The sequence below is a fragment of the Pipistrellus kuhlii genome, unplaced genomic scaffold, assembly GCF_014108245.1.
Source record: "Pipistrellus kuhlii isolate mPipKuh1 unplaced genomic scaffold, mPipKuh1.p scaffold_m20_p_1, whole genome shotgun sequence".
Taxonomy (NCBI): domain Eukaryota; kingdom Metazoa; phylum Chordata; class Mammalia; order Chiroptera; family Vespertilionidae; genus Pipistrellus; species Pipistrellus kuhlii.
The window spans coordinates 145,347,431-145,365,119 of record NW_023425404.1 but is presented as its reverse complement, the minus strand read 5'-3'; the positions used below and the strand labels follow the sequence as shown (position 1 = coordinate 145,365,119).

The window sequence follows — 17,689 nt, the reverse complement described above, 5'->3', positions numbered from 1 at the left end:
TAAGATAATAAAGACACCAAAGGGAAAAGGTTAGGAAGAGAGTGATGGCATGAAGGTAGGGTTGAGATAGAATAAAGTGTTGGAGAAGGAAAGATAAATATAGACTGTAGAACACTAATCCTGAAGTTAAAAAAAAAAAAAGCAAATAATATGACACTTAAAAAACAAAACAAAAGAAAATAAGATAAAAAATGTAAAATAGTAGTAGTAATAATGTTGATTACATATAAAATGTAATAATTAAAAAGGTAAAATCAAGTGAGGAAAAAAGGAAGAAAAAATAGAAAACAAAAATTAAACAATTAAAAAATAAAAATAAAAAATTAAATAAAATTTGCAGTAATGAAGGTCATTCACTTCCTCTATCGTTCTGTTTGGCACACCTGTTTCCCAGTCCGGGCAGTATTGCAGTTCCCTGCATTTCACTGCTCCTCAGTGTTGTAGGCCGGTCCTGATTTTTAAGCAGGTCTTGCTTTGATTTTTTTTATTACACTAGGGTCAATTTGTGATTTAGCCTCTGGGTGGCAGTGTTTCTGGGTTGACTTCCAGGGCTCTAAAGCCTTCTACTTGTAAACGCCGCACCTGTCCTCCAGTTTCCGTTCGCGGGCTTCTGTCTTCTTCGGGAGCACTCACCCTCTCCCCGTGAAGTCTGACCTTTTCGCCGTGCGGTGGGGCGCTCTTGTGAGTCCAAGTGTTCCTGCTGCCCGGGATCAGTGTTCTGTGGCTCACAGCTGCTTGGTGGTCGCTGCGGCTGTGGATATCCAGGCCTCTGACACGATCCAATTTCCCTTCAAGATGGCGAGATTTCCCCCGTCCAAGCCCCTAGGTAGCTCCTGGAGGGCACCCAGCCCCGCCATGGGTGCTTCCCTGTCAGGGGCATCCTGATCAGCAGACCCCCAGTTTCTTCTGGTGTCAGCTGTCTCTTGGCTTGCTAATAAACACTCACAGAACGGGACCTTCAGCTGCTCGCTCTTTCTGCTTCGGGACAAGGCTCAGAATCCGCCCATCTATTCTTCCGCCATTTTTCAAGGGTAGTCAGATGTTTATGTTTTAACTTATTTGGGCTATTGGCCACTTTTTCTCCTAGGTGTTTAGAGGCCTCATTTCACAGTGTACATTCTCACTAGGGAGAGAAGGAAAGAACTCTCACCTGCCACTGCCTGCTCAGGAAAGCCAGCCCCTAGTCTGCATTAGCAGCCAGCTTGCCGTCTCTCAGTAACTCCTGGAACAGTCAGCCCCAAATGGCCAGCACTGGGCAGCTCCTTCCAACTTAGGACCAATCAGAAAAAAAGCAAAACGTCACTGAGAGAGTAGATCTTACAAATTTCTTATCCCAAGGGGAGAAACAATTTGTAACTATGTATGGCAGTGGATATTATCTAGAATGATTATGGAATCATCCTGTTGTATATCTGAAGCTAAAGTTAAATGTTGATTATACCTTAACACCCCTCTTCCCCATAACAGAGAAGCAGCAGCACATGCTTCTCTGACCGATCACATGGGATGCCCGCTTCTAGTTAGCCCAGCACAGCCTCTCCATGCCAGCAGCCTCCGGCCAGGGCACAGCTGAAGCCTCCTCTTTTTCCACTCTGAAGCTCTCCCACCTTCGGCCTGCTTTTGAGTCTCTGCCAAAACATAAATGACTCCTTTGCTATAGCAACTTCTGAATAAACTGCCTTGGCTTTTCACGATTTTTTGTTTATTTCTATGTGCTTCCCATTGTTATTTCATACCTCTTCTTCCCACTAGCTGTGTATGAGGTTCCTGTTTCCCCACATCTTTACCCATCACAGCCATATTCTCTGTCTTTTCAGCTTATGCCGGTCCAGTGGGTGAAATGGGAATTCACTGTTGTTTTTTCGTTTGACTGGCTGTTATTAGTGAGATGGAGTCACTGTATGACAAGCTCTTTGCAGGGATGATGAAGAGATTTACAGAAAGGAGTTACGATCTCATCTGTGAGCTTCTTGTGTATAGTAAAAGTGAGAAGAGAGATTTCTGGGGGCATTTTATATACGTCTGTGAAGGAAAAAAGAGAGTTATGACACTACCTTTAAGATATAAGAGGATACAAATATCAGACAGTTTAGCTTTGTTTTTGAAAAGGGGAAGGAGTGAGAAGAGAAATTTCTGGGGGCATTTTATATACGTCTGTGAAGGAAAAAAGAGAGTTATGACACTACCTTTAAGATATAAGAGGATACAAATATCGGACAGTTTAGCTTTGTTTTTGAAGAGGGGAAGGAGTGAGAACCATCATCCTAGATTTTTTTCTTTTAGCAGAAAAAGTCTTTTTTTTCCCTAAAATAAATTTTAAGCATAAACAAATTTTCTAAAATAAATTTTCACCATAAACAAGGTGAAAACTGGAGTATGGCTCCACCTGCATGTCCTACCACCAGGTCACCTGACACTTGGGCGGAACCCTGGGGCTGGACACTAACCTTCCTTAGGAGCCTGCTGCTGTGAGAATCGAGAGGAACTCCGTTTTCATCACTCCCCACCTCAGTGTGAAAGGGGAACTGGGTAAATCCTACAGACTTTGGGCTGACACGTGCTGTTTCTGTGGCTTTCTGGCAGGCAGGAATTTGTGGATGCTTACGTGAACTACATCTTCCAGCTCTCCGTTCACGAATGGTACACAGCGTTTTCCAGTGGCTTCCTCAAGGTGTGTGGTGGCAAAGTGCTTGAGCTCTTCCAGCCTTCGGAACTAAGAGCCATGATGGTGGGGAACAGCAACTACAACTGGGAGGAGCTGGAGGAGGTAAGCGTTTTCCTCTCCAGTGGCCTGGGGGACTGTGCCCAGAGCTCGGTCTTCTTCCAGGGGCAGGGTTTGGACGTGTCCTGCGTCTTAGAGATTAGTTCTTACTCCTAAATGCATGTGGTACATACAGTGCCCACCACAACCTTCTTTTCTCTAAGATACAGTTTTTCCTTCTTGTCTTTTGGGGCAGACTGCCATCTACAAGGGAGATTACTCAGCCACACATCCCACTGTGAAACTATTTTGGGAAACATTTCATGAGTTTCCACTGGAAAAGAAGAAGAAGTTTCTCTGTAAGTATCAGGGTTCTCAGTATGGTACTCATCAGGTATTAGTTTTGGGTGTGGTGTAGGACATACTCCACAAATAAGATTCTCTTTCAAGGGGCAAACAGTTAATAAATGTTTATACTTTTGTCTTGATATCTCAGGCACAATATATTAATTCCTAGTTGTTGCTCTGAAAACATTTACTTTTCTTATATTAGTTATTCCTTTAAGTATCATGTTGGTGAAATCGAATCATTTGGATTAATTTGCCGTATCTGTCTAGCCTTTTGAAAATATTACAAAATGTCTATTGCCTTTGTAACTCGGGAGGTGTGATGTATATTAGCTTTTCAATCGTGGTATAATTCACATACCATACAGTTCACCCATGTAAAGTATACAACTCAATGGTTCTTCAGTGTGTTCACTGGGTTGTGAAACGATCCATTTTAGAACATGTTCGTCACTGCAAGGAGGAACCCACGCTCAGTAGCAATCGTCCCCCATTTCCTCCTCCCCCCCCCCCCCCCCCGCCACCTCAGCCATCTGTCTCCTGTCTGTGGAGGTGCCTTTTCTGGACATCTCATGTAAAGGGAATGATACAGCCTATGGTCCTCTCTGACTGCCTGGCTGACCCTGGAGAAGGGGAATACATTTGGAAAGGAACATGAGCTCTGGTTTACGTGAACAAACGCAGCCTTTAAAAAATACTTGACATCTTTGCGTCAGTGTATAATCAAGGACAGAAATTAGCCAGTGAATAGCATAGAATTCTTACTCATAGAAAACCAAAAAGGAGGGTTTGAAAGGTCCTTTCTTTTCCTTTACATGCATGAGCATTTGTTAATATTAGTGATGTGCACATTGGCACATAAAAGCAGTGGTACTTCTCCCCCGAGCCACAGGGTGTCACACTTTCCTCCCTGTTCCCTGGAGGACGGCCGAGAGCGGCTCCCCGTTGGCAGAGCTAGTCATGCCGGTTCCCTTTCTCCGCAGTGTTCCTGACGGGCAGCGATCGGATCCCCATCTATGGCATGGCGAGCCTGCAGATTGTCATCCAGTCCACGGCCAGCGGGGAGGAGTACTTGCCTGTGGCCCACACTTGCTATAACCTCCTCGATCTCCCCAAATACAGCAGCAAAGAGATCCTGAGGGCGCGGCTGACCCAGGCCTTGGACAACTACGAGGGCTTCAGTTTGGCCTGAGGCCCCGGCTTGCCCCAGATCCCCCTCCTTCCTCGGTGTGCACATGGAGGCCTATACAGAAAATCATGGGGAGTGAGCTCTATTTTTTTATTGCATACGTGTGTGGGGACTTTTGAATCCTGAACCTGGTTGATGTGTTTCTGGGGTTGTATGCAGTCAGAAACCTTCTTGAGAAGTCGGGGGTCGGGGGATGGGTGAAAAATTGGCTGTTGTATAAGAGGGTGTTTTTGTTTTTAAACCAAATGACGGAGTGCTCCTTGCACTCGTGAATATGTTGCACTCCGCTGGATGCAATGGCAGCGGTTCTTAAATTCTCATTCCCCAAATGTCTCTCTCAGCTCTGGTCTTTCCTTACAGTGCTTCCTCTTCCTTCTCTTAACATCTCATTCCTTCGCACGAGTGGTTTTAACTGATCTGTCCTTTCCTACTGGCACACACAGACTGTCTCCTCTCCCTGGCTTGTCGCAGCCCTATTCTAAGGACTAGGAGGAAAGGGCTACTTCAGAAACTCCCACTTCCAGCTCACTGAGTGCGGGTCCATTACTTGGCTGAACTCTTGAGAATTCAAGGGAGCCTTTATGAACACATTTTGCTTAAAAAAAAAAAAAAGTTTTGAGGGATTAGCAAACTCCTTCTGGCTCTCCCTGTCCTTAAAGAAGTGCAGAGTAGCTTAGAGTGGCAGCTGAGCTTAATTTATTTTGTTGCTCAGCCAAATTCCTTCTGACAGGAAGGTGAGGTGATTAAGTTTTTTTTAGAGTTTCTTCTCTAAGAAAAGTAAAAATAATGAATTTCTTGTTCTGTCCTCTACCACTGTCTGTTTCCTCCCTCCTGTCTTTTTCCCTTTCCTACCCTTCCCTTACTACTTTTTCTTTCACTTCATCTCATTCTGTTACCCGACTTATGCTCCCTTCCTCCCCTCTCCTAATGGATGCCTGTGGTCTATTTTTTTATTCCTATTTAAATTGCAAAATTTCTATTCAGATTTCCCCCCCTCTTCCCTAATTGCTAAGACTTAAGGATGTTCTTTATGCTGGAACTTTTGTTTATTGCATTTGAAATGTTTGTTTACAGTGGGATTGGGGGGACGATTGCGTTGAAAGCAGATATATGTATCTCAAACATCATGACATGTTCAACCTTCTTCCGTGTGGGATAGGAAAATTCTACATGGTCAAAGAATCCATGTGAACCTGATTTTAAATGCCTAGTCACTAGAGAAAGACTTATTTATATAAAATGAAGTATTTATGAATCTTGATATAGCATCAAATCTCAATGAAGGATTGTAGATTTTTGATTTTGTTTTTCTGTTTTTAAAATGTATTCCAATTGCTAAATTGGTAGTTTTTTCAGTCTTTATAATACAAGGTTAAAAAGAAGATATACAGTTATATGAAATGTTTATTTTCTATGTGTGTGCATATAGTTCAATATTATGCAATAAATTTGGTGTTTTAACTTAAAACTATTTCTTATTGTACTTGCAGAATGGGTAGCTTGCTTTCAGTAGAAACACTAAGTCATCTACCCAAATGATCTAATAGCAGGCGCCAGAGAAATGGAGAAAAAAGCAGTGCTGGTGGGGGTGGTGGGCAGAGGACGCGGAGGGCGAATAGCAGTTCTGAGGGCTGGGAGGGATGAGAGCTCTCCCCATGCGGGGGAAGACCTGTGCAAAGGCTTGCGCATGGGGCCGTGTCTAGGGAAGCACAGGAATAACCTGGAGACAGCATCAGAGGAAACAGGAAAACAACGGGAAGGAAGACTGGGGAGAAAGAAGGTATGTTCGAGGTCAAGGAACAGGGCTAAACACTGGAGCGTTAGTTGACAGTAAAGTAGGATTTGTTAAACTGTTCATAACCCTGGGGTGAGGCTGGAGGCAGTGACCTGACTTGAGCTTGATTTTAAGAAGAAAGATGTGGCATGAGAGACAGTTAGGAAATGGAGTGGGAAGAGCAGGACAGAAAGAGCACCTGAGAGCAGTGAAGGTGGCGGCCGTGCAAACAAAAGAAATGGGGATGTTCGGTAGATTTAGATTTAAAAACCAATTCTACTGTATCATTTTGCCAGATTTAAGAGATGGTTTAAAGAGGTGGTCAAAAGAATAGTAGGTTCTCATTATTAAGTTCCATTCAACAAACATGTAATAGTATAAGTAAATGCTAATTTTGAGGGGCACAAAAAGCCGGATGCATTTAATTTTGAATGGAACTAGCCAAGTTATTTTAAGTTTCTGGGCCTTGGAATCCTCAAACGTGAAGTAAGGGGATTGGACCTGATAATTTCTAAGGTCCCTTTGAGCTCTACATTTACAACCCGGAGAACAGTGCCTGCTCACAGAGATGCCCAATAAACAAACAATCCTGAACATCTGTGGCGTGAGTGATGTTCTGTGCTGCTTCCAAAACACTGATTTTCCTGGGGTATTTTCTCTTTTTCCTTCATCATCTACTGTTTTAGAAGACTTGTCATCATAACTGGATTCACTTGCCCACCTTCCTTCCCTCTGCAAATGTTTTGGCGTTTCTTCACTGTTTCAGTCATCTACTAATTTAATGAAACTGCTTGGCAACTGAACGTGTAACCTAGGCAGTTCAGTAAATTCTCATCACTGCATCTACTCCCCATGAAACCTTCTCATGACACACTGCTTCTCTATGAAACCTGGAGATAAGGGGTTGGAAAACTATAGCCCATAAGCTATAGTTTAACATTATTTAAAGGGTTGACCTTTTTTTTTTTTAAAGGAAGGGTAGGGTCAAGGGCAAGGGTGGGCTAAAGGGGGTTATAGGAGGGGGGGCATATGTAATACTTACAACAATAAGAATTATTAATTAAAATACATACATAAAAAGGATGGATATGTGACAAAACCAACAGGCAGCACAGCCGCTGTGGACACCACAGATCTCACCAGCTTCCACCCCACAGCTGTTAGTGTTCACGGCCATTGACCGCCTGAGTCTCCCTTCCCACCTCAGCCCCCTCTGGCTCCTGCTGGATATCAGGAACTGCACCGCCAGCCAGTCCAGACTTCTGCAGCTACGCATGTGTTAGAAGATATCAGCCTAGATTCCCACGCTGGCCCCCACTGCCAGGCATGCCCGTGGGGCTGTCCCTCAGCTAGGTATCGCATGCCACCAACCTCACACCTGCTACTGGCCTCCATTGCCATGCACAGCCCCTGAGGAGACTGTGTAGCAATGGGAGGGAGCCCTGTACCTGCTTTTGGATCGGGATCAGGCCCTGTCTTCTGTCACTGGCCTGTAACTTTGTGCTTACCCACAGCTAGTCCTTCCCGCTCACCCCTCGCCTGATCCCCATTACCAGCCCCAACTCCCAAATGCCTGTGGCCACACCCGGCAGCCACGGTGGTGCACGCCAACAGCCAGAGCCCCTGCAGCTGCCAGGGGCCCACAGTCGGCCTCAGCCCTGCACTGCTGTCCACTACTGCATGTGTCTCTGCTACTGGATGTTGCTACTTCATAGGCACCTGTAGCTGGCCCCACGGCTAAGTGTGTGCACGTCACTGGCTCTGGTCAGCCACCCCTTCTCCATTCTGGTCCCTAGCTGCTGGGCCTGGAAGTGCTGTTAAGGACCCCAACAGCTAGTGCAGCCTCTAAGGACTCCTCACAGTGCTTATCAAGGATCACACAGTTGATGTTGTACCCTCCAGCGACCTGAATCAGTGATGACATCCCTCCCACCCCGGTCCTGGCCCCATTGCTACCATACGTTCCTTCACTTGGTGCCGTTCACCACTAGGTCCGGGGTCCCAGGGAGCAGTGATAGTCTTCCTTTACCAAAGTCAGTTCATAGAGCCTAGTGAGGTGACCCCTTCAAATGCACAGACACTTAGCACCGTGTACAGGAATCATGAAGAATCAGAGAAACATTCCCACCCACGGAATAAAGGGAATCTCCAGGACTTGGCTCCAAAGAGATGGAGATCCAGGAATTTTCTGACAATAATTCAAAATAATTGTTCTAAAGATGATCAGAGAACTAGTAGAGAATACAAACAATTTAATAGTACCTGGAAAATAATACAAGAACAAAATGAGAAATACAAAAAATAAATAAATAAATAAATAAATAAATAAATAAATAAATAAAAACACAAAAGAGATGCAAACTTTGGAGCCAAAGAATACAATGACTGAGCCGGCCCTTGTGTCTCAATGGTTGAGCTTTGACCCAGGAACCAGGAGGTCCTGGTTCCGTTCCCGGCCAGAGCACATGCTCCAGGTGCAGGCTTGATTCCAGGTGGGGGCCTGTGGAAGGCAGACAATAATTCTCATCGCTCTCCCCCTACCTCTCTGAAATCAATAGAAGTATACCTTAAAATAAAATTAAAAACCTCTAGTTTGTGTTAAAAAGAATACAATGATGGGAAAATTCAATGGAGAGCTTCACCACAAGACTTGAACAAGCAAAAGAATCTGTGAACTTTAAGATAGATCACTTGAAATTATCCACTTGGAGTGGAAAAGAAAATGAAAAGGAATAAAAAAGACCAACAGGACTTATGGGACACCATTAAGAAAAACAATGAGGAGATCATTGGAGTCACAGAGAAGCAAGCAGAAAGGGCTAGAAAGCTTATCTAAATACATAATGGCTGAGAACATCTCAAACCTGGGAGAGATTTGAGTATAAAAGGCACAAAGCCGAGAGGAGCTGGTCATCAGGAGGAAGAGAGTAGGCTCGCGTGTCTTCAGAAAAGAGGAAAATTCTCCCGGGGATTAGATGGAGGAGTTCTCGGAGGGCAGTGACATAGAAGTGACCGGGCTTTTGGTAAAGAGGGGTTAGTTAACGGCACGAGAGCAGAGCCTTGTGAAAGATGTGGCAACTGTTGGTTTTGGACCACAAGCCTCTGCTTTGGGATGCTAACCCAGGCTGGCTCAAACGTAGGCAGGACCTGAGTCAGGTGTGGGCTGGTGTTTCCATCTCGGCTGCCATTTGCCTGTGCCCAGAATATGCAACTGAAGAGCAACTAGAGGAGGGGGGCTGCCCCATTGAGGGCAGACTCTTTGGATCTGCATTAATAACAGCTTGTCCTCCCGGTTAGCTAATCCTCCCATAAGTAATGGAGCATGCCCTCCTGAATCTGTGGCTGGTGCAGAGAAAATTAGTCCAGACATCACCTTTTATTTTTTTCGTTCGTATGTGGCTGGATGCTTGGCTGGGTGCACAGTCACATGGTCTTCGGAAGCTGATCTCCCGGTGCCTAATTCCAGGGGAGTTGGATGCAGTCTATGCTATTTACTGATTCCGATCCCACTGGTGGTGTTGAGCTTCCTGAGAAATGTAAGAATTAAAACACAGACACACTGCTCAGATGGAGGCGAACACCAACAGACTAGCCTCTCCCCTTCTCTTTAGGGTTAGAAGGAAAAGAAAGCCAGATGACACCCCCAGCAATAACCTCCTCCTGGGGTCCTGAGAGGCCAGGGCTCTTGCGGGCAAAGGTCAACAGCAAGTGCCAACTAGGGACTGGCTCCTGGTCCCAGCAGGACACTGTGACATTGCCAGAGGCTTCTTGTTGTTAAAAACGGGTTTCCTGACCTTTCGTGCCTGGGCACCCGCACAGCTCAGATGTTTGTGCAGCAGGCTCAAGGACTCTCAAGTTCAAGTCCCTGGCAGACTGGAGAGGAGACGTGGGATTTCAGAATTTCCAAGGAAGGGGGCAGGGCCTCATTCAAGGAGACTCAAGTCATTGGAACCTGAAGCTTGCCCAGTAGCTGGCCTAAGCAGTGATACCTTTAGTCCCTGTTCCTTCTCCTTCCCCAACCCTGGGGGGAAGGGAGGGGAGAAGGGGACTAACGAGGGACCCCGGGTACTCTCCCAGTCTCAGCCTTGCCCACAAACTTGATGTGCTTTGGCATGCTAATTAGGAGCTTTGCAAAAGCAGAGCAAAGCTCTCCTCCCTAGGGTAAGCCTTGTTTTTAGTTGCTTAAAAATATAACCCGAGACAGAAATTTCAGGACACCAAGTGACCCAGAAATCAGCTCAGAGGTTATTCTGTTCCCTCACTCCCCAGAACACAGGCATTCCCACAGGGCCTCAGCGGCGGGTGCCGGTAGCTCGTTCTTGTTACGGGTGCGAGCAGATCTGGACCTCCCACGATGCTTTTGGGGAGAAGCAGAGGTCTTTCTGAGAAAGCTACACACAGGTTTTGATGCAACCATTACTATTAATAGTCACCATTTCGCTACCCACCCCCCACTCCCTGGAGAGAATGGGTCAGTGATCTCATAAAACCTTGCTTACCCTGTTAGCACTAATTTGTTCTTAAAATGTGAGAGGTGCATTCTGACTTACACAAAGAATTGAAAGGTGATGGTGAGGGAAACAAAGGGTTCAGCATTCTGGAGAAAGGGGCTGCAGGTAGATGATTTCTTTTTTTTTTTTTTTTAATGTAGTATTTTATTGATTTTTTTACAGAGGGGAAGAAAGAGGGACAGAGAGTTAGAAACATCGATGATGAACGAGAATCATTGATTAGCTGCCTCTTGCACACCCCCTACTGGGGATGTGCCCGCAACCAAGGTACTTGCTCTTGACGGGAATCGAACCTGGGACCTTTCAGTCTGCAGGCCAATGCTCTATCCACTGAGCCAAACCGGTTTCAGCTGATGATTGAAAGGCACTGGGGGTCAGAGGAGCTTCAGCTAAAAGAAAATGAAGACTCTCCTCCTTCACTCAGCACCCTGCTTTTATTCACATGATTTATCCTAAGGCAAGGTGGAAATATACACTCCAGAGGGTAAGGTATCCAAGGCAGAATACAGAAGCATTATCAGTTTGGGGAACAGCCTACAGCTGTTCAGGTGTTTGGCCAACAGGAGTCAATAAAATGCCCTGAGCTGTCTGGCAGCTGACAGTCCTATTCAGGTTTGGGGGAAGTGCCGTTTCCAACAGGTAAACTACATACGTGTGGCTCAGCCACAGTTGAGCCCCCAAGCTTCACCAACCTCTTGGTGAGACTCTTGTAATTAATACATGCTGGAATTGGTTCTCAGCAAAAACACTTCCTTTTCTGCAGTCATTCAAAATGGCTTGTTGGACTCGGGTATAGAAAGAATCTTTGTCTTAAAAACAGATACTAACCCGACTACTATCATTTATTGACTTATTCTGTGCTCACTTTATGCTCATCCAAGTAATAACCCCATAAGGTAGGGACTATCATTGCTTCCATTTTTTCAGATAAACGGAGAGTTAGAGGAAGTAAGGTAGAACTTAGCCATCTGACTGCAGGCTGGACTTAGGCATCACCAGTATTTGGCCTCTGTTGGTGTTCTGTGGGCCTCTGGTAATTCAGGACTGGAGAGAAGCTCATTCCCACAGATACCCAGGATTCAGTCTGCACTGTCTACTGGGTGTGAGGTCCTTGACCAGCAGGAAGAAGACTGCCAGCCGCTTAGCCCCAAGGGCCCCCGTGCCCAGCCCCCTAGCCATTCACAGCTATTTGCTACCAGACAGGAATACAGCCTTCACCCTCTCTTCCCCTCCCTTCCCTCCCTTTGTCTAATCTTGTCCAGTAATTTAAAAACTGTTTAAGGAGTAGCAATCACCAAACAATCAGCATGTCTTCCCGGGGCACCCAGTGCTGTTGAACCAGCGGCACGACAAGGACTCCCGGCATCTTTGAACGGCTTTTGAGATATTAAATGAAAATGTAAACATACAATATTTTGATTTTCGAAATCCATAGTCAGATGTGATGACACACGTCGCAGGGGCCCCACGGAGACGCAGAGGGCTGAGCAGTTGGAGACTCAGTCCTGGGGGCTGCCCAGAGGGCTTCACTCAGGGCCGCACCGCCCACGGCAGGTGCTGCAAATGCAGTGTCACCCCGGGGAGCAGCCTTGTTGCTGGAAACGCGAGAACCAACTGTCAACAGCCCCAGCGCCTGCCAAACCCTGTTTCTCGGCCTGCCAACCAGGGTTCTAAAAAGGCATTTGGGAATTTTGGCTTCTGACTTTTGCTGAATATGAAATCCCACCATGCATACAGAGCCTTGTTAAGCTGACCCAGCGTGGGGATAACGGATATATTCTGACAAGATTCAGAATCCATTAGAAGTGGTTATCATGAGCCCCTTGAACGTAATGAAAAGCACTGCCTCTTCTCCCCCTCCCCTGAGCAGGCCCCGTTCTGAAACTCCCACCAGGGAGTCCGCAGTCACAGACGATTAGAATCAGCAGCAGAGCCTGAGTCGGGGGCTCCGGGGCTCCCTGGCTTTGTCCCCTGGGCTGTGGGGCGTCGTGAGGACCCTCCCAGGAGCAGGAGCAATGACTATCTATGAAAACGGAGGGTCGTGATAGGGTGGCTGCCACTTCTGCCTACATTTCATTCCTCTGGACCCAGTGTTTCAAGAGCGAAGTCTCTCAGATGCGGCAGGACGGCCCTGAGTTGTGCCATCATTCGCACCCCTGATTCCTGTACTCTGAAGTCAGGCATCCGTGTGGGTCCTGGTGGCAGTGAGCACGAGGTCCTTAGTCCAACCCTTTCAAACGTATTCCTAACACTTACTTGTGTCACCTACAGCATAGATAACATGTGCAGTGTAAGGAACGCCTGCAGGCCTGCCTGCCATGGAGGGGCAGAGCCTCGGGTGAGGTGGGTGGAGCTTCGGCTGCTCCAGGCTCTCCCGAGGGAGCCGGGCCTGGACAGCTGACGCTAACGGTGAGTGGAGTGCTCCCGCCTCACACCTGCCAGGTGCCGTTTCTCCCGAGTGCCTGGTCCGGCGACCTCATGGTGTCAGAGCAGCGAAGGCTAATGACTCACACCTGATGGCAGAACAGAGCACACACAAAGCACTTGCACGCATATATGCATAACCACGGACAACAGGGTGCTGAAGGCCTGGGGTTGGGGGTGAGCTAGAAGGGGGCCAATGGGGAAGTGGGGGGACACGTACAATACTTTCAATAATAAGGATTTAAAACACAAATAATGCCAAAACCGGTTTGGCTCAGTGGATTGAGCATCGGCCTATGGACTGAAAGGTCCCAGGTTCGATTCCCGTCAAGGGCATGTATCTTGGTTGTGGGCACATCCCCAGTAGGGGGCGTGCAAGAGGCTGCTGATCAATGTTTCTCTCTCATCGGTGTTTCTAACTCTATCCCTCTCTTCCTCTCTGTGAAAAATCAATAAAGTATATTTAAAAAAAAAAAAACAAACCCACAAATAAAAATAGACGGTGCAAATGTCCTTACACATTTCCCCCCCTTACTACCTGGGTTTCTGCACCTCTTCAGCCCCGTCCATGAAATTTTTTTTCCAACTCTATTAATTGATTTCAGAAAGGAAGGGAGAGAGAGAAACATCAATGATGAGACAGAATCATTGATTGGCTGCCTCCTGCATGTCCCGACTGGGAATTGAGCCCACAACCCAGGCATGTGCCCTTGACCAGAATCGAACCAGGGACCCTTCGGTTGCAGGCTGACACTCTATCCACTGAGCCAAACTGGCCAGGGCCTGTGAGTTCTTCTAAAGGCAGCTGAGCAGATGCCACAGCCCATTTTCCGACCTACGGCTACAGGCGTGCCCCGCCTGTACCCAGCCTGCCTCGCCTTCTGCTGCCCTCGCAGGAGACAGAACAGAGACTCCTCGGGAGGGTTCTGAGGAGCTCACAGGCGCAGCTCGATCCCTCCCCGAAGGGGAAGGTCAGACCCCACGGGGCTGTGTGTCACCTGTTCCAGAGGCCGTCGGAAACGCCAGAACGTTCACAGTTCAAAATATTTTATTTAAGTTCATACAAAATACAGTTATGTACAAAAGCGTACCTAACATTTCCATCCAGCTTCCATTTTCAAAAAGGACAATTCCGATTTCCAGCGCTTTCTACCTGCATGTCCCCTGTGACGCAGGACCTGACAGAATATGTTCTTCAGTGTGTTTGAGGGGCAAGTGGGGGAAACGAGGCAGGCGGGGAGTAAAAGGGGAGGGAAGCACCTGGGCTTCAGAGGAAACACTGCTCCAGCATGTTAGCACAGCTCTGCCCCTCCCTATTGACTTACCAAACGGATCCTGGAAAAGAACAGGGAGGAAGTGCCTGTGGATCTTGGTGCAGAAGCCGCCGCTCCCACCTGGGAGAATGGGGCGATGGGGGGTTGTGGCGGGAGGGGGCACCAGGAGGCCGAGGGCCAGGGAGACCCCTATTGGAGGCACACAGAATTTAGACCACAACCAGCCTCTCACAGAGCAGGTCAGTTTAGGGCACTCAGGTATTAACACAGCATCAGAAGCAGGAAGGAGTAACCCTTCCGAAAAATGGCATCTTCACTGTCAGATTAAGAAGCACTAAGAAATGTAGCAACACATTTAAAAATTAGATTTTCCTTGTAAATCTGTGAGTAGGTCTAGTTTTTGGGCCCAATTCTGTCTACTGAGAAGGAACCAAAGTAATGGGCCCCGGGGCCACCCTTGGATTCTGATAAAAAACAAAACTTAATGTTCACCTCCTGATATTCAACCACAGGGACAAACGCTCAGCCCTCGCGGGCTCCACGATGCCGGCCTCGGGACCCCTTGGTGCCACAAGTCTGAGCGAGCACAGCCCCCGGCGTCCGTCCGTCCGTCCGTCCGTCCTGGGCTCTGACCGCCTCACCGGGAGCAGCCGCCCCGGCCACAGGCTCTGCCCTGCGCCCCGGCGCACAGGATGAGGCAAAGCAAAAGGCTGCAGAGACTGGGACGCTGCTGAGCCCTGCCCCGGCCCTGCTAACCCCGAGTGCCACCTCCTAACGACAATTCCCCTCTGGATCCGAGATCACAGACGCGGACGGCTTTCTGCCAGCTCAAGAAGACATGGTCCCGGCTGCCCCGACACCGCCTCAGCAGGCCCTTCAGACTGAACCTTGCGCGTACATGACGGACGCGTGCAATCTGAACTGAGCGAGTCAAAGATGAAACGCAGTAATGATGCCGTACTTCCCGTAAACACCCATCTCGGTGTTTACTCCAGGCTAAGCCCAATGAAAGCAAAGGCTTGTGAAAATTACAAGCCTCTTCTATCTCTGATTCTTACAACTGCGCAATCAAGTTTACTCATGCTTCACCTTCGCTCGCTGTTAATAAGTAACCCTTGACATTTGTTTTGTGGGCACGCAGGGCTAAGCACACACACTCCCAGGAGAGCAAAGAGAAAAAACATGGCCCCAGGTAGCCTGTGTGGAGCCAATTAAGATGCTGCCTCCAGGGCCCTGAGGCCCGGGGCTGCAGAAGTGGTTGCTGTGGAAACAAGGTTCGCCTCAGCATCCCTGGCAGCTGGAACCTACTGACAGGACTTCAGACAGGATCTAGTGCAAACAGGGCTCAATCCCTCCCTCCTCCCCTTTATTCTGGGTGCCATTCCACAAAGGATATAGATGATTGGAATTTTCAAAGGAAAACACGCCATTCCACACACAATTTATTTTACTATAACTTGGTGGTGTTTTTTTTTTTATTGAATCATACAAATCTGAATGGGATTTCCTGAATAAATCTTTCACATAATTTACCTTTGGCAGAAACAATAGATTTTGATACATTTACAAGCTTCTCACTTATATAACATTTCCTCTTTATAAATTCCTTTGCACGCTAGTATTTTCAAAAACAATACTCTTAAACAGATGTGCTTTAACACTCAGCTGGCCACGATGTGATTTGCATCATAGCTTATTTAAGAAGACAGTCATTTACAAAGGGCGGACTAGGCATATGTTCATGTATTTCTCTTAAAAATACTATTTTTGGTCATGTGAGTGATTCATTTTCTGATTTCAAAAATAGAAAACGTCCTAAAGTACGTCATTTTATTTATAATATAACTCCTTGAAATTACAGCAATCTGCGATGTAAACAGTAGAGCGGAGAATACCAAACTATACTTTCATTTGCATTTACATTTACAGGGTTAGGTACCGTCTTTAAGGGTGCGGATGAGACACATTGCTCACGCTATAAATCTAATCAGACCAGTTTCTCAAGAACCCATTTTCTGAAACTGACAAGTGGCCAATGGAGTTTTATGATTTCTTCTTTTTAAAAACACACACCACACACACGATGGTACCACACAGAAGTGAGCGTCCCGTGGTCCTGTTCAACCCGTACCATTGTCTTCAAAAGGCAGAGCTGCTGGAGCGCCCCCTCCCGGCGACCAGCGGCAGCGGCTGTGTGCGGACCCCCGCCCCCCACTGCCGCGCACAGAGCGGACCCAGGACGCACAGAACCAGAACCCACTTTCCCCGGTGCGGACAGGAAAGCGTAAAGAGAAACAACAAACCATCGGGGGTGTCAGCACACTGGAGAGATGAATGACTGGGTGTCTGCAGCCCCCGGTCCCTCCGTGACGTCTAATATAGACAGCTTTGTGACACAGTCTGAAAAACATGATCATTGTAACCTGTTCTCGACAGACATGATCTTGAAATAGTGTGATTCAGAGTCTGCCGTGGGCTGAGGTCCAAGGGTTACATTTACCCCCGAGGGAGGGGATTTTAGTGCAGGTTTACTTAAACTGTTAAGTACTCAGGTGGCTGAGAACACGGGGGGGGGGGGGGGGGGGGGGGGGATGCGCGCTCGCGCGCGCGCGCGCTCTCTCTCTCTCTCTCTCTCTCTCTCTCTCTCTCTCTCTCTCTCTCTCTCTCTCTCCATCCTCATGCACTGCAGCTAAGAATGAAACAAGGCCCTCTGCATTTGGATGACGCCCACAGATACCGAGCCCCACAAGGGAGCCCCATACAGCACGCTGGCCTCGCTTCGTCTCCGAGGCTCCCACTGGAGACGGGTGAGTGCAGTCACTGTTCAGGCAAGGCTCCTCTAGGCTCGTCACCCTGTGACCGGATTTAAAACGGGCTCTCCTCCCTCGGAACTCGGCGATGACCCAGTCCCTGACTGGGCCGCGGGGGACGCCTCGAAGCCCACGGCCAGGGAGGTCTGCTCTGCAGACGCCGCTTCCCTCTGCCTGAGCGCGGAGAACAGTTCACAGGAGCAGCGAGGGCGCCCGTGCACGGTGCCCACTTTCAGGGTCCGGGGAGCACAGGGGGCTGCCCAGCGAGTTCTGCGCTGGGTGGCGTCCCAGTGAGAGTTCGTTTTGTCGTCCATGGAAGGACAGGGCGCCTCCTCTGCGGATGAGGGTGCCTCCAGGTGGGGATGCATCCCGGCGCTCCTGTGGGAAAAGCTCCCGCCACGGTGTCCGCGGGCTCGTGGATGCAGGATCCTGACTTTCCCCCCCAGAAGCCCCACGGCAGGACCAGCGCGGCCTTCTTCCGGCGGGTGGCTTCCGAGGCCTGCGATGGAGACCGGAGCCCATCCCGGGGCCTGGGGCGAAGGGCTCCGTGCTGTGCGGGTCCAGCTCCGAGGCGGCCGGGCCTCCCAGTGTCTGCAGAGCTGCTCCTGACCCTGACGGGGAGGCAGGCCCACCGGCCCCGCCAGCCCCGCGGCTCCAG

At 48.2% G+C, this 17,689-nt stretch overlaps 1 protein-coding gene across 3 annotated transcripts in view; it reads left to right on the top strand.

Annotated features, from left to right (window-relative positions):
* Positions 1 to 5,706, top strand: part of HERC3 (HECT and RLD domain containing E3 ubiquitin protein ligase 3) — a 91,998-nt gene extending 86,292 nt beyond the window's left edge. For all 3 annotated transcript variants that reach the window (XM_036452893.2, XM_036452995.2, XM_036453154.2), the window contains 3 exons: positions 2,584 to 2,767; positions 2,958 to 3,060; positions 4,033 to 5,706. In XM_036452893.2, coding sequence (XP_036308786.1) covers positions 2,584 to 2,767; positions 2,958 to 3,060; positions 4,033 to 4,241 — 496 coding nt within the window. In that variant the 3' untranslated portion in view covers positions 4,242 to 5,706. The remainder of the gene's footprint in view (positions 1 to 2,583; positions 2,768 to 2,957; positions 3,061 to 4,032) is intronic.
* The last annotated feature ends 11,983 nt before the right edge of the window (positions 5,707 to 17,689 follow it).